Source organism: Scyliorhinus canicula, chromosome 13 (assembly GCF_902713615.1).
Source record: "Scyliorhinus canicula chromosome 13, sScyCan1.1, whole genome shotgun sequence".
In the NCBI taxonomy this organism is placed as follows: Eukaryota; Metazoa; Chordata; class Chondrichthyes; order Carcharhiniformes; family Scyliorhinidae; genus Scyliorhinus; species Scyliorhinus canicula.
The window spans coordinates 115849104-115865560 of record NC_052158.1 but is presented as its reverse complement, the minus strand read 5'-3'; the positions used below and the strand labels follow the sequence as shown (position 1 = coordinate 115865560).

At 44.9% G+C, this 16457-nt stretch overlaps 1 protein-coding gene across 3 annotated transcripts in view; it reads left to right on the top strand.

Annotated features, from left to right (window-relative positions):
* The window catches only part of LOC119975888 (probable cation-transporting ATPase 13A3), a 186432-nt gene that overhangs the window by 98511 nt on the left and 71464 nt on the right, over positions 1-16457 (top strand). For all 3 annotated transcript variants that reach the window (XM_038815806.1, XM_038815804.1, XM_038815805.1), the window contains 7 exons: positions 2472-2603; positions 4371-4553; positions 8694-8851; positions 9210-9398; positions 10841-10902; positions 12099-12249; positions 13790-13906. In XM_038815806.1, coding sequence (XP_038671734.1) covers positions 2472-2603; positions 4371-4553; positions 8694-8851; positions 9210-9398; positions 10841-10902; positions 12099-12249; positions 13790-13906 — 992 coding nt within the window. The remainder of the gene's footprint in view (positions 1-2471; positions 2604-4370; positions 4554-8693; positions 8852-9209; positions 9399-10840; positions 10903-12098; positions 12250-13789; positions 13907-16457) is intronic.

Here is a 16457-nt window from a genome sequence, read left to right as displayed (position 1 = left end):
CGGCTAGCACATGGGCAATGGCACCGTGCCCTAAGCGATGGCCTGCTGAGACTGGGCCATGGCCTGCTGAGACTGGGCCATGGCCTGCTGAGACTGGGCCATGACCTGCAGAGACTGGGCCACGGCATTGAGCGTCTCTGCCATCTGCCGCTGGCTCTGGTTCATGGCTTCCTGTGAGAGGGAAGCCAAGTCCTGGGCCACACACGCGCCTTCACGGAACGCCTCAGGCCTTGCATCCTGTTCCCCATGTCTGACACCGTCGCACCCATTGCCTCCACCGCGGACGCCACCCGTGCCGTTTCAGCCTGGGTGGCACGTATGACCGGCACCACTCCCAGCTCCTGGACGCGGGCGCACTCCTCCACCTGCATTTGCAGCTGCTGCAAGCCAGCCATCATCCTTTTCCTTTGTCCCAGGTTTGGTGGCTGCATCGGGTTTATGGGTGGGTGTGGTAACTCCAGGAACCCGGGACCCGTCTGGGCGGCAGATGTTCGCTTGCGCCAGGATGCCCTCCGACCTCCCGGCCCCTCTGCTGCTCCTACCTCCACCTGCTGTACCGGTACGGCTGTGTTGTGCGCACCAGTGAGTGTACCAGAAGCCTCATCACTAAAGTGCCCAACCGAGTGAGTGTCTCTGAGATGGTGGAGGGTGTTGGAGACAGCAGTGGATTTGTGTCGTGAGCATCATCCAACTCAGAGTCCATGGTACTCTGGGGTGGCGGTTTGTCTCCACCCGTCCACTGTGTGTCAGTGTCCTGTATTTCGGTGTCGTGTGTCGGTGTGGTGGGTAGGGCTGTCCTGGCTAGGGCTGTCCTGGCTAGGGCATTCCTGGGTAGGAGTGTCCTGGCTCGGCTGCGACGGGGGCCTGTGGCTGCTCCCCTCGTCGCTGGGTATCACACGCCTTCGCGCTGCACCTGCACGAGACGGGGGCGTCATCTCCGTGTTGCGACGGGTCTCTCCCTCATGGCTGCCGTGGGGCGTCCTGCGGGCGTCACATGCCAGAGGGGCCGGGTCTCTCCCTCTCTCGTGTCCGCCCTGGGGCATCTTGCGGGCGATCCGCATCCGCAGGGACGGGTCACTCGATGTTTGGTCCTGCAATACACAATACAGCATGCATGGTTAGACACGCGGGCGGTGATCGGGGGATATGGGGGGAGGGAAGATATGGGGAGGGGGGATATGGGGGAGGGGGGATATGGGAGATATGGGTGAGGGGGGATATGGAGGAGGGGGACATGGGGAGGGGGGATATGGGGGAGGTGGTATACGGGGGATATGGGGAGGAGAGATATGGGGGAATGGGGATGGGTCGTGGGTGGCTCACTTGCTGGTGGGCCCCCGACCTCTGCATCGGCAACTTCCCGGTCCTCAGGTCCGCCTGCCAGTTCCAGGGCCCTTTCCTCATGGACGGTGAGTGGTCTCTCATAAGCTGGGCCCTCTCCAGTCCACTGTTGTTGTGTACGCGCTTCTCCTTTGGGGGGCGGGCCGGTGGGTGGCAGGGGTATATGGGAACAGTGTTAGACTGGTATATGAATGCACGCCAGCGGTTGTGTGTATATTGGCAAAGGTGCGCAGCACATTAGGGTTGGGTTAGCGTTAGGGTTGGTTGCACCTGGGGGTGTGCCGCACATTTGGGGGGGGGGGGGGGGGGGCGGAACTCACCCTGGCTGCCCTGACGAGGTCGTTCACCTTCTTGTGGCACTGGGTGCCTGTCCTTGGTGTCACAGTCACAGCGCTGACAGCCTCTGCCACCTCCCTCTACAGGCGCCGGCTGGGGCATGGGGCGACCCTGCGGCCAGGGGTACAGGGCCTCCCTCCTCTCCTGTACTGTGTGCAGGAGCGCCTCGATGTCGCGCTCCTGGAACCTCGGGGCTGCGTGGTGGGCGGCCATCTTAGCGGGTCTTCCAGGGCGGGGGGGGGGGGGGTGTCCTTTGTGCTGTGACGCCGCGCGGTGTTGATTACGCCGCGCGGCATCAGTGACGCAGCACATCCACGGTGGGTTACGCTGTCGCGAATGGCGTCACGCTGCTGCTAGCCCAATCGGGCCCGGAGACTTTGCGACGTTTGGGGGGGCACGACGCCGGAGTGATCCGCGCCGTTTTTGCCGCCGGTTCCCGGCCATTGCGTCGGTTTTCGGTGAATCCAGCCCCTAGTTAGGACAGACATTTCCTCAGTTAGTTAGGCTATTGAGGCCAGTTTTTCACAGCCATTTCCACAAAAGGAAAGAGACAACATTGGCTGAAACCAACTTTAAGTATTAATTTACTTCAAAATATCTGACATCATATAAAATAAGAAGTACACTGTATTTGGAAACTTTGTGGAGCACAGGAAATTAAAATGCTTTTGCAATGTCTGTGTTCTAGTTCACCTGGTGCATTTGGGTTTGGATTTAAAATGTTGTGGTTTGCACAATAGCTCCTTGAAAAGTGTATAATGAGATTTAAATGCCTTGTTTTCTGAATCTTTCAGAAATAGAAGAAATTTTGTCAACAGACCTGGTGCCTGGTGATGTTATAGTCATTCCGACTAATGGGACCATAATGCCCTGTGATTCAGTGCTTCTTAGTGGCACTTGTGTTGTTAATGAAAGCATGTTAACAGGTAATTAATAAATGGAGGGTGAAATAAAATTCTGTTACGGTTCTGTTAAAATTTTGATTATATTCATTAAAAATTTATTCTTGGGAAAGATATTCACCTATTCGGTATTCGGAAAAGGTACAAGGAAATTGAACCCTGATATCTTTTGAATTAACACAAACCCTAGAACCAAGAATGTGGCTTGTGCAGAAGAAGGAAGATACTAAAACAGTTCATAGCTAACTACTTTGTAGAGGATGGTAAATGTGTTAAATAGACAGGGAATTAATGTAGGTGAAGATTTGAGAGAATTTTTGATTTTTATGATCAGCCAAATGAGTTGTAGAGCCTTGTTTTTAAATAATATTTATTGTCACAAGTAAGCTGACATGAACACTGCAATAAAGTTACTGTGAAAATCCCTTAGTCGCCACACTCGGGCACCTGTTTGGGAAGGAGAATTCAGAATGTCCAAATGACATTCACAGCACTTCTTTCAGGACTTGTTGGAGGAAATCGGAGCACCCCGAGGAAACACACGCAGACACAGGGAGAAGGTGCAGCTTTTTTATATGATTCTAAAATGCAATGGTAAAGGAATTGTAAATGCATTGTAGGGAAGTATTGAACAACATATTGAGGACATTCAATGATATTGTCATTTTACTGGCTTGCCTCATTTCTGATTCGAATATCCTGGTTGTTATGGATGTTTTCAAATAGTTTGCAGTGATGTATGGTATTCTCTAGGAATATAAAACTTAACAGCCATTGCATTTTGGGTAGCCATTTAATTTAGCAATATATCAATGCTCTCAATGCTCCATCTGATCAAACAGCACAAAACCTGTGACAGCTTTTTATCAGGGAGAGGCAATGAAAGATGGCAAAATGGGGTTCATGCACAGATCAGCAATTATCTAAATAGGCTCCAGGAACTGAATATTCTTGTTCCTATGCTAGTTAGCCCGAGTGTAAATATTGGCCAATATTGCTAGCTTTATATTATTCCTGAAGATAAATTGTCCTTTAAGAATCTCAATTTAGTTATAATTAAAACTACTTTCCACTCAAATAGCCAATATGGGAAATCCACCAGTAACCACAAGATGTATAGCTGTGCTAATTAATCTTCAACTGTGGTGCTTGGTTAAATATTGCACTTCCATTTATGGGGTTGACTTCAAATCATACTAAAGGATTGAGGAATTAAAAAAAAAAAAAATTTGTGTCAGCAAACTCAACACAATTTCTTGTTGGCACATTTATACAGCATTGGCTGCTGGTCCGAGATCTAAAGACAGTGACGTGGAAAATTTATATACGCCAACTTCCGTCACGCAATTCCCTCTATTGCAAATTTGCTTACCCATGTGTATCTGTTTGTGCATCCAATCACAGTTCGTGGCCCCAAACGTTCACTCATTCGCGATTGAGCATATAACAGTACAGATGACATTACAATAAATTGCTTAACTTCAATACACATCACCGACTCTCACTTTACTAGTCATTTTAGAGTATTAAGGAGTCAAACTCTCGTGCTTCCCATGTAGAAAGCATGCACTGCGCTTGAGCCAGCTTTGCGCAATGTGCCAGTTCAATGTTTTACATGGGAACAGTACTCGTCTGAATAACAGAAATTGACTGCACCACACACTGGTGCAGTTGAGATTGGAATCACAATTTGTTTTAAATGCATTTTTTAATGGTCCTCTTAAAATCCCATCTTCTATTCCATATGTACATGGATTGAATTAGAAATCCTTTCTTTTTATTTTGATGAAGGTGAAAGTGTTCCTGTAACAAAAATCAGTTTACCAAATCCAATTAAGAGCTCTAGAGGTCTAGAAGACGATGAAATCTACAATCCAGAAAAGCACAAACGGCACACACTCTTCTGTGGTAGCACTGTAATCCAGACACGATTTTATACTGGGGAACTTGTCAAAGCTGTTGTCTTCAGAACAGGTAAGGTACCTTTCCTAAATAGACTAGATAGAAGCCTATTATTGTATACACTAATACATTTTAGTGTGAATTACAGTTATATGTATATATAGAAATTTTGTGGGTGATTTTGAGCCTGTGGTTTTTTTTTTAATAAACGTTTTATTGAGATAGTTTTGGTATAGAAACAACAACAAAATAGTCAAGGTACATAAAACCATAAACATAGTGCAAAAACTGTTTACCTTTCATACAGGTCTCACCCTTATTGACTCCCAATTCTAACCTAACCTACTCCCACCCGCCGGTCTGCTGATGATTAATTTTCCGCAAGGAAGTCGACAAACGGTTGCCACCTCCGGGTGAACCCTAACCGTGAACCCCTCAAGGCTAACTTAATTTTCTCCATACAGAGAAAGCTAGCCATGTCCGATAGCCAGGTCTCCGACTTCAGGGGCCTTGAGTGCCTCCATGCCAAAAGTATCTGATATCGGGCAAAGGCCAAAACATTCGAAGAAAGTCCTGCACCTGCAAGTATCTGAATTTGTTTCCCCTCGCCAGCCCAAACTTTTCCTCCAGCGCCCTCATACTTGGGAAACTCCCCTCTGTGAACACATCCCCCATCCTCTCAATCCCCTCTCTCCGCCATACCTGGAACCCCCCCATCCATATTTCCGGGGCAAACCGGTGGTTATCACAAATTGGGGCCCAGACCGATGCTCCCACTGCTCTCTCATGTCGCCTCCACTGGCCCCAAACTCTCAGGGCCGCCACCACCACCGGGCTGGTGGAGTACATTTTGAGCCTGTGTTAACCATGAGTGAAAATATTGACGCGGGCTAAAAATTCAGTGAAAATTGGAAACCGCCCCCCACAGGAGAGACCAGGAACTTCATTTTAATACATTATAATATCATTTGAGAGTCCTCCCACTGGGATTTGCCCACTCACTGAAAGTCCATTAGTTGCAGCACGATTAACAACAGTTGTATAAAACTGAGAACCTGGTGACCTCGCCTCTGAAGGGTATATTGGAGGTGAGCGCTCAGGTCACCATTATTACCCAGTGGCCAGTCGCAGGGGAGAGAGACATAGAGCTGCCATTCTCAGACCACAGGGATGAAGTCCCAAGTGCGAATGGGGGGTTTGCGGAGCATGGCACCTTGAAATCGTAGTATGGAGGTCCTGTAACGGTGAAATAAGTGAATTTTTAATACAAGAACTATATTACAATGGTGACATACCTCCTACTATTGCCTTGGTTCACCCGTGCCCACTAGGTGCCTATCATTTTTTACTCTTCCTCACCCTTCTGCTATGTCTAACTATATCCCCGGGATGCTTAGCTGAGGTTGAGATGGCCTGCTGCCTTCCATTCCCTGTTGCCTGTGACGACCTTGGCGTCGTCCCCTGGGGGAGGACTTGGACCTTGAGGGTCTGGACCTACTTTTGGGCTGCATAGGTGTGGCAATACTGCCCCCCTCGATGTGCGGGATTGGAGGTGTGTCGCTCACAGGGAAGCGGCGTGTCAGTTGGGCTGGAGACACTTGGGCTCTCCTGTGTGAAGGGCCCCAGGCTAGGCTCCTGCCTATTCTTTTCCCTTTAGGTGCACAGGGGCCCCTGGACACCTCCATAGGATAGAGGGGCAGCTGGATTGAAATCCAGAAGCCCACCCATCCTCCAGTGCTGACACCCGTGGAATCTCACTGGTGCTTGCACCATGTAGTTGCAGCCCTGCAACATGGAGCTCATGGCCTCAGCCATGGAGGTCATGAGCTGAAACATGGAGCAGACATCCCCTCACATCCCCTCCATGGAGTGCACCTCTGCACCAAGGTCTCCACTGAGGACGGCATCCTTGTAGTGTTGGCCTCGTTGTGTAGGAGTGAAGGCACCATCTCCTCAGATAGAAGGTGATGAGAAGACTCCTCCAGTTGGCCTTGCAATCATAGGAGAGCTGTTATCATTCCTTCCTGATTCTCGCAACTCTGACTTTGCACTTCCTGCAGCTCTGGAATGATTAGACTCAGAGACACATCACTGGCCAGGGGCTCAGCAGAGTCTTGGGCTCCGGCATTGCTCCAAGTACCGGATCTCTGGGACATTCCCTACTGTGGCTCTTCAGCTGTAAAGTGCTCACCAGTGAGTGGCCTGTTTACTAGTTGATCCCACTGAGGCGGAGTATCTGTACTGCTGGAGGGTGCGGGAAACAGCTGTGACTCCTCCCAGATGCTGGTCTCAGAGATGTCTCCCTTGAAGCTTCTCCGGTCTATGGTGTCCAGAGTTTGCGAGGATGGTCCGGCTGGTCAATGATTGACCTGCAAGTGGCTGAGTTGTCGTTAGCACATCACCATGGCTGGATGTGTTGAGAGTTCATACTTCTACCTCTTTCCGCATAGGATGTTAGGTATCTCAGCTCTGGAACAACTCTGGCAGGCTGTGCCTGCTCACGCCGGTTATGCTCGGGCTTGTCCTACATTGAGGCAATCAAGGGAGAGTGGAGGCGGGAATCTTGCTGGGTCAGATGTTGATGAAAGATGGCATGCGTGGAAGTGGGGATGTGAGGAGCAGATTATATATTGGGGAGAAGGGTAGAATTTTTTTTCTTTATCTATTCATGGGATATAGGTGTTGCTGGCTGGGTCAGCATTTATTGCTCATCCCTGAGGAACAGTCAACCACATTGCTGTGGGTCTGGAGGCACATGTGGACCAGGTAAGGATGACAGATTTCCTTCCCCACAGGATATTAGTGAACCTTAAAGGGTTTTATGACAATCGACGATGGGCATCATTAGACTTTTAATTCCAAAGTTTTATTAAATTCAAATTTCACCATCTGCGCTGGTGGGATTTGAACCTGGGTTCCCAGAGCATTACCCTGGGTCTCTGGATTATTAGTCCAGTTGCAATACCACAACACCACTGCCTCCCCTTCAGTTGGTCGGTGAAAGATCACACTTGAGGTGTGAAGGGGGAGCAGCAGAAGACATTAGGAGTCAGACTTAATCTGACTCCACAAAGAAGGTCATTCATTTATTTTGGCACTGTTGCCTCGTCCTCTTATGGAGCGAGCTGGCACTCACTATTGCAGCCACTGTCTCCCAAGAGGTGGTGACCTTGCTTGATGGACGTCTATCTGATTGCAGGTTGAGAATGTCACGCCTCTGCTCATCATCATTCAGGAGTTTGGTGAGGGCTCCCTCAGAAAATCTCGGTACTGTCTTCCTGGCAGCTGTCCCGTGATTGGACTTAGCTCCACTAAGACAGCTTGACAGTTGTGGCAGTCTGCAGAGAGAACCTCCATTTTGAAACCCTCTCATGGCTTCCTTCCTGTGTCAGCAGCACCCACCTCTGCCACTGAGGCTGCTGACTGGCCATTACTCTGGGTCTTCCTGCTTTCATAACTGGAAAGAGCTCAGAGGGGCATCTCACCACTTCTGGGCTTACAACCCGGAATTGAGGCAAATGTCAGGATTGTGACCTAACCGGGAAGGTACAACACAACACCTTACCATTGGTCAACCTCAACATTGTCTTCAGACTTTAATTACATCCTCATTTTCACCACACTCAAGCACCCACTTCCCAACCATATACATGAAAATGGGAGAGGACAAGAAGAAATGGAATCCCCCAACATCATCAATAGATTTTATTTTATTCAAAAATTTCAATTTTGAAGATATTATGGTTCCACCTGTTTAATTCATTGTAACTATCTACATCAATATACATAATACATTGGTGTTTGTTCAAAAAGTTACCTTGTTTTTGTGACCAGTATTTTATGGAAAAAATCATGGGGTTGACTTTTACATGAAATTGACTTTTACAGACATTTATATGGAAATGCAATTTTAGAGATATGGTGCTATAAAATAGTTTTTAATTTAAGTTAGTGATATGCAAAGTGAAAATGAAATGAATGAAAATCGCTTATTGTCACAAGTAGGCTTCAATGAAGTTACTGTGAAAAGCCCCTAGTCGCCACATTCCGGCACCTGTCCGGGGAGGCTGGTACGGGAATCGAACCGTGCTGCTGACCTGCTTGGTCTGCTTTAAAAGCCAGCGATTTAGCCTGGTGAGCTAAACCAGCCCCTATATATGAGGGAGGTATTGTACTGCATTCTACCTATTATGATATTCAATTGTTTTCCAGGCTTTGGTACTACAAAAGGGCAACTTGTACGCTCAATCTTGTATCCAAAACCAACAGATTTCAAACTATACAGAGATGCTTACCTCTTCCTACTCTGCCTTGTTGGTATAGCAGGCATTGGATTTTTATACACAATTATCAACAGTGTTTTGAATGGGGTATGTCTTTCTTTGCTAAGTGCTTAGTTAACTTGCTCAGGGGAAGAAAATGTATGCATTTTTCAAAATTTATAGTTAGAAATTGTATACTTAGTTAAATAACTAAAAACACTTTGCAGTTTAAAAAAAAAACAATGCCACTATTATATAGTTAGTTTATGTCAATAGATGACTTTACCAGAAATAAATCTGGAATGTTAATTCAAACTGGAAAATTTTTTGTTCTGTAATTAATAGGCTGAGCGGCAAAAACGTTATTCAGAATCTTGCTCACTCACGTCAGAAATTTCTAATTTATTTGCATTATTCTTATATGCTTTTTAAAGTAGTCTCCATTATTTCCACTTTTTTGTTGCAGGTCGTAGTTAGCACAATCATTATTGAGTCACTGGATATCATCACAATTACTGTTCCACCTGCTCTTCCAGCAGCACTGACTGCTGGGATCGTGTTTGCACAACGAAGATTGAAGAAATTAGGCATTTCCTGCATCAGTCCGCAGAGAATAAATATCTGTGGACAACTTAATCTGATCTGTTTCGACAAGGTTAGAAACTGTAACATTCATGTTCTTAATTAATAAAATCATTGTTGAGTGATGGGGAACACTTAATTTGGCTTCAAGATCTGCTATAAAAGAGATAAGGAGTATTCATATGCAAGCACCATTGAGAGGACAAGTTACTGATGTCACTCGTCTTTTTTAAGTTGTTTTTTTGAGGAAGGGAATCAATGCCCAAACCAAACAAAAGTGGAAACTTCAAAATTTTAGAGGCTGCAAATCTAAAGTAAGAACAGAAAGTTCTGAAATATGCAAATTGTCGTTCAGTGCCTATCAAGAGAAAAGACAGGTTATGACTCTTTACGCTGTATCCTTCAGCTCTCAACGTGAAAGATAAACCACTTTAGTAAGGCAGGATTAAGAAAAGGGGAGAAGGGGAGGAAAGAGGAAATTCAACAGATGTACCATTTACCATGTGTTGCATGTGTATTTGCTTTTTTATGTTCAGATCTGGTGCATCAGCAGCTTCCTTACCCCATTTAAACAATTTGATTCTGATTTTTGGTTTTATGGACAGCATGTCCACTATTTAAATATTTTATTGACCTTTTTAAATGCAGTGCCTCACTAATGATCCCTTCAGTTTTGCTCACAATCTTCTATTAAGCACTTTGCAGCTATTTAAACAATTAGTTCCCCCAGCCATTCTGCTGCCTAACTTGCACCAGGTCACAGTCACTTATCATCCCTGTGCTTGCTGATGTTGATTCCCAAACCAGAAATACCTCAATTTTAACATTCTCGTTCTGGTTTTAAATCTTTCCAGTGGCGTCTCTTTCCCATTTCGGCAATAACTTTCAGCTATATAACCCTCCCAAGATATGTGCGCTTCTCCACTTCTGACCTCTCAGCACCTATAATTTTAACTGCTTCAACTCTGGTCGCTGCACTCTGGTGCTCAGATGAACAATTTCCCCCTAAACCTCTGCTTCTCTTTCATCCTTTAGAAACTCCTTCAAATCTGCTTCTTCGATTAAGTTTTACATGGTTGTCTATTCAATTTTGTTTAATAGCACTGTGAAGCACTTGGGACATTTTGCTACTTTAAAGATTTTATATAAATATAATCACTGTTTTTTGTCTGATTGTACACTTGCCTTCTTACTTTTTCTCTAGTCTGATTAAAATGTTCTAATTTACCTTTGGGTTTTATTGAAAAGTACACATCCAAAAAAGCTATAACCAGTCTTTTCTCTGTTGAATCATCTGTTGTGTATTTCCACATTTTCTGTTATTATCTTAATACTCTCGTAGTTTGAAAGACAAAAAGTTCCAGGTTGAAGCTAAATAGCCCTCAAGAAGATTACGACATCTAGATGTAGGGTCAGCTATGTTTTACAATGCAATGTTGCATGCTAATATTTGCCTAATAGGTTTTTGTAAAAAATCATTTCAGTTTCTAAAAGTTTCACCTTTCTTGTCTTTAGACTGGAACACTTACTGAAGAAGGCCTGGATATTTGGGGAATTCAAAGAGTGGAAGATAATAGGTGTGGAAAAAAATAATTGTGCTTGTGATATCGAAGCTTCATATAATACGAAAAGTCTTGGACTAACGGGGCAGGCATAGTTAATGAATTTCAGTTGAATGTTCTGAGTACAGTGGCCATTTGTAAGGTGGTCTGTCGTTTGTGAATCAAAGCTAGGATGCAAACAGTTGTGCATAGCATTTACAGGAACAATCTTTTTTGAAAATAGTTTTTGTGAGCTCATTCTCTCTTTGGCAGTAAGAAGGTTTGTGCCTCACTTCTACTTGATTTGCCAATTTGTGGAAATCTAGGTATTATTTTTCCTTCCTTTGCACTGTGTTGAGTGAAAGCAGAAAACATTTTTGGTTTGGCTACCTCAGCATCCCTAAATTCCAACTTTGGAAGTGAACTTGGTCAAATCACTGGATCTGATTCTCTCTCGACAGGAGTTTTGTTGGTAAAATTAAGGATAAGAACATTTAAAAAAAAAAAAAATAATTTGGTTCAATTCTGATAATTCAGATGCGATAGTTAAATTGAGGCTGAGCAAGTTTTTCTTTTCATTCATGGGGTGTGGCATTGTTGGTTGAGCAAGCATTCATTGTCCATCCCTGAGGGCATTTAAGAGTCAACCACATTGGGTTGGGTGGGGTGGGGTTACTGAGTTACGGGGATAGGGTGGAGACATGGGTTTCAGTGGGGTGCTCTTTTCAAGGGCCGCAGACCCGATGGGCCGAATGGCCTCCTTCTGCGCTGTAAATTCTATGATACTTCTATGACATTGCTGTGAGTCTGGAGTCACATTTAGGCCAGACCTGGTAAGGATGGCAGATTTCCTTCCCTGGTCATCATCAGACTTTTTAATTCCAGATTTTGTATTGAATTCAAATTCAACATCTGCCCTGGTGGGATTCGAACTCAGGTCCCCAGAGCATTGCCCTGGTTCTCATGGATTATTGGTCCAGTGACAATACCACTACGCCACTGCCTCCCCTCTCCATCAGTATTCAGTGTTTCAATGCCATAGCAGCATCATTTAAGTCAATTTAATTAACACGGTGTGTGTGGATAACGTGTTTATGTCTTCATTATAGCCATTTTTGCAACTTTTTACTGGATTCCAAAAAACACCTTTTAGTTTATTTTGTAAAATCTTCCATTTTATGCAATTGAAAAACAAAGGAAGAGATTTGATGCATGTTTTGTCCTCTCTTTAGTTTTTTGCCATCAGAACAAAACATTTGTAAGGAGAGCTTGGTGAAGTCACAGTTTATGGCTTGCATGGCAACCTGCCACACACTCACTAAAATTGATGGGAAATTATCTGGTGATCCATTGGATTTGAAGATGTTTGAAGAAACTGGTTGGGTGAGTCGTGTTTATTTAATAACTCAGCGAAACCTTTAGACTGAAAACTGATGTCTGGCTTAGTAGCAAACTGAGTCACTTTAAAATACATTGAACTGTAATAAATGTTTGTTGCAGAAAGTTTCTAAAGAGTGTAATTTATCAAATATGTATCAAAAAAAGATATTTGGCTTTTTATTAGCTGATATTTTGTCATTTAAAAAAATATACATGTTGAAATTAATTAGGATGAAATAGTAAGCCTATTTAATCACATTGGCCTGGATTTTGCAGTAACAGTAATGATGAGATTACCACCTGAAGGAACATTTTGAACAGTCACTTAAACTATTAATTGGGAAAGTTACTGTCCAAACTGTGCCATTTCTCCAGAAGTTGTGCTACTACTTGAGAGACTTGGCATTCAGATATGATAGGGTGTGAGGTGATACTCGTCCACCAGATACCTGCGAAATGCGGCAGATGTAACTAATAAAGTAGACAAAGAGAAACGAGTAGATGTAGAATACCTGGAATTCCAAAAAGCTGTTGATAAGGTGCCACACAAAAGGTTAATAGGCAAGATAAGTGCGCATGGAGTTGGAGGTAATATACTAGCATGGATAGAGGATTGTTTAATAGGTTAGAAGCAGAGAGTGGGCATAACACAGGGCTTTCTCAAGTTGGCAGACAGTTAATATTGAAGTGCCAAAAGGATCAATGCTGGGGCCTCAGCCATTTGCAATAATGACTTAATAATAATAATAATAATAATAATAATAATCTTTATTGTCACAAGTAGGCTTACATTAACACTGCAATGAAGTTACTGTGAAAAGCCCCGAGTCGCCACATTCCAGCGCCTGTTCGGGTACACAGAGGGAGAATTCAGAATGTCCAATTCACTTAACAGCACGTCTTTCTGGACTTGTGGGAGGAAACCGGAGCACCCGGAGAAAACCCACGCACACAAGGAGAACGTGCAGACTCCGCACAGACAGTGACTCAAGCAGGGAATAGAACCTGGGACCCTGGCACTGTGAAGCAACAGTACTAACCACTGTGCTACAGTGCTGATGAAGACAGTCCTTGTGGGAGGGGGCCTCTGTTACCGGGAAAGGGGGGGGGGGGGGGGCTCTGTTACCGGGAAGGAGGGGGGGGCTCGGTTACCGGGAGGGGGGAGGGCCTCTGTTGGAAAAAATGAATTGGGTACTCTAAATTTATTTTTTAAATATTCTAATTTGCAGTTCCTTGTGTAAACTCTGCCTCAATAATTCCAATTAGTTAAGGAAATAGTAGTTTGCTTGCCCTATTCACACAGGTCCCAGATCTCCTGCAGAGCACATAACACTGTTTCTGATATCTAATTAAGGGAAGGTACAGTACAAACATCCACTAAAAGGGCAAATGTGAGCGTAATGAATGGCTGGCACCATTTTGTTTATGGATGCAAACTTTGGGCCAGTATTCTGTGAGATAAGATAAATTATGCTAGTTTTGTAGTAGTAGCATTGACCAGGTTTCATAACATTAATACTGTTTATTATGCTTTCTATTAAAGGTTCTTGAGGAAGCGACTGAAGAAGAAACTGCTTTACATAATCAAATAATGCCCACTGTAGTTCGACCTTTGAAACAGCTTCTCCTTGAACACGAGACAGTGATGGATCATGAATTGGTATTTTATTAAGGCAGCTTTAAATTACCTTAATTATGAGTGACTGGATGGTCCATGATTGTCTTTCCTAATCCTGTAAATCCCAATGTTTATCAGACTACGCACTTTCATTTAATGTTCAAAATAATTTTTAAAAAGACTACAGAAAATATTGGCATAGAAATTTGGTCAAGCAGTGTCCATTTCTTGAGTGCTAAATTGTCTCCTAAGTCTCATTATAAGATGGAACATGTCATCCACTATATTGATAAAAGCCAAAGAAAACCCACCTGCATCTTCTGATAGGTATAGGGTGGGACTCTCCAATAATCGGCGCGATGGCCTGAACCTGGCGCCAAAAGCGGCGCGAATCACTCCGGCGTTGGGCCACCCGAAACGTCGCAAATTCTCTGGCCTGGAATGGGCTAGCAGTGGCGTGACGGCATTCACGACAGCATCACCCATCACAGACACGCGGCATCATTGACACCGTGCGGCGTCGCAGCACAAAAGACGCCCCCCACCACCCTCTCCATGCTAGCCATCTGCTCTTTCTCTCCCTCCAACCTTTCATTGTCCTTCCTCAAAACCTTATCTCTCCGCATATGTCTCTCCATATGCAGATAAGGAGGCAGGGTGCCAGGTTTGATTCCTGGCTTGAGTCACTGTCTATGCGGGGTCTGTACATTCGCCCGGTATCTGCGTGGGTTTCCTCTGGATGTTCCGGTTTTCTCCCACAAGTCCTGAAAGACGTGCATGTTAGGTAAATTGGACATTCTGAATTCTCCCTCTGTGTACCGGAATGTGACGTCTAAGGGCTTTTCACAGTCACTTAATTGCAGTGTTAATGTAAGCCTACTTGTGACAATAAATTAAAAAATTAATAGGAACATAGTTCAACATAGTGAAGAGCAGAGTCACTATTTTTGTCCTCATTTCGAAATCTATTAAAGGTAAGAAAAAGTTGCCATCGTCCCAGATGGCCATAGGCTGCTTTCCCTTTTGAGGTGTTGGTTTAACCTGAGGATCACCGCAGGGGCCTCTCCGATCGGAGTGGCAAGATTCCTGCCCCCGCCACTTCCCGGGTGGCGGAGAATCTCTGCCACGGCGGGGGCGGGATTTTAGGCGCTCCCAGGCGATTCTCCGACCCTGCTGGGGGTCGGAGAATTTCGCCCCCGATTTGTCACCAAGATAGATGCTACCCACTTCCACCTCTACTGGCCTCCTACAGCTGGATCCTTGTCTATGGCTGTCATATCTTTCATTCGTTTTTCTAATGGTTTCTTGCAGGTCTCTCATTGATTATTCTTTAGAAGCTCCAAAATGTCTAAACTTAATCACATGTGTCTTGCTCCAAACTTTGCTGAATGTCTTCTGATGAACGTATCTCAATTGCCCATTACTCTCATGATCCTTGATCTACACTCGCTCCTGAAACCCCTGGAAATCAGTTCTAAAAATCCCTGTCCATAAAACATTTTGCAACCCTGCACCATCCCTGAAATCGTCTGTGCTAGGTCTCCCAGGCTTCCAGCTCCATGCTGGCCCTCTCCATGCCAGCCCTCTGTCTCTTCCTCTCCCTCCAACCTTTCATTGTCTTTCCTCAAAACCTTATCTCTCCACACTTTTTGTCCTTGACTTTTGCATTTCCTTTAGTTCCCCCAACCTTCCTCCGGGCTCCCTGCTCGACCTGCCTTCTCTGTGGGCCCTTGGTTGCTACCTACCTTCCCTCTGGCCCTTCAGTCCATCATCAACACCTTCCTCCACTTTGTTGATTACTGCTGCTTGAAGTTGATGGCATGTTAAATGTTGAGTCTTCAAAGGGGAAATGATTTATCGTGCTTTTCACAATTACTGGATTTCTCAAAGCACTTTTAGTTATTGAAGTACATTTTGAAGTGTAATCACTATTGTTGTGTAGGAAACATGGCACTAATTTACGCTCAGCAAACTTTCACAAACCGCAGATAATTATGTTTCTGTGATGTTGATAGAGGGGTACATATTGTCCAGGACACTGAGGATACCTTCCCAGCTGTTCTTTAGAATAGTGCCACAGGACTTCCGGTGGCGACTATGAAAAAATGAAAATATGAGGGAGTAAGTCGCACATTTGGTGGCTCTCGCTCCGGTCAGACTTTAAGACCCTTTTCCCCAACTTTTTTTAACTTTTGAGCGCTGGAGTGAAAAACAATAGCACTCTAGATCTGAACCCATACAGAGTTGTATGGACTTAAGGAGCAGGAGGGAGCGAAAACAGACGAAGAAGGGACTGAACAAATCAAGTGGGAGGAAAGATGAACGGACCATGGAAAGAACGGTCCAGACAGCACTGGACAACATGCTGGAGGTCATGAAAGAGAGCTTTGCAGCACTGAAGCGGGATAATTTAGAACCGCTCCAGAAAGCAGTGGAGCGACTTGACCAGAGGCTGGATGCTCAGGATAAAAAGGTCCAGGCACTGGAGAAGACAGCGGAAGAGCAGGCGGATTTCCAAACGGTAGCGGACGTGGAAATTAGTAAGTTGAAGGAGCAGCAATGAAGGGTGATGGACAAGCTGGAGGACCTGGAA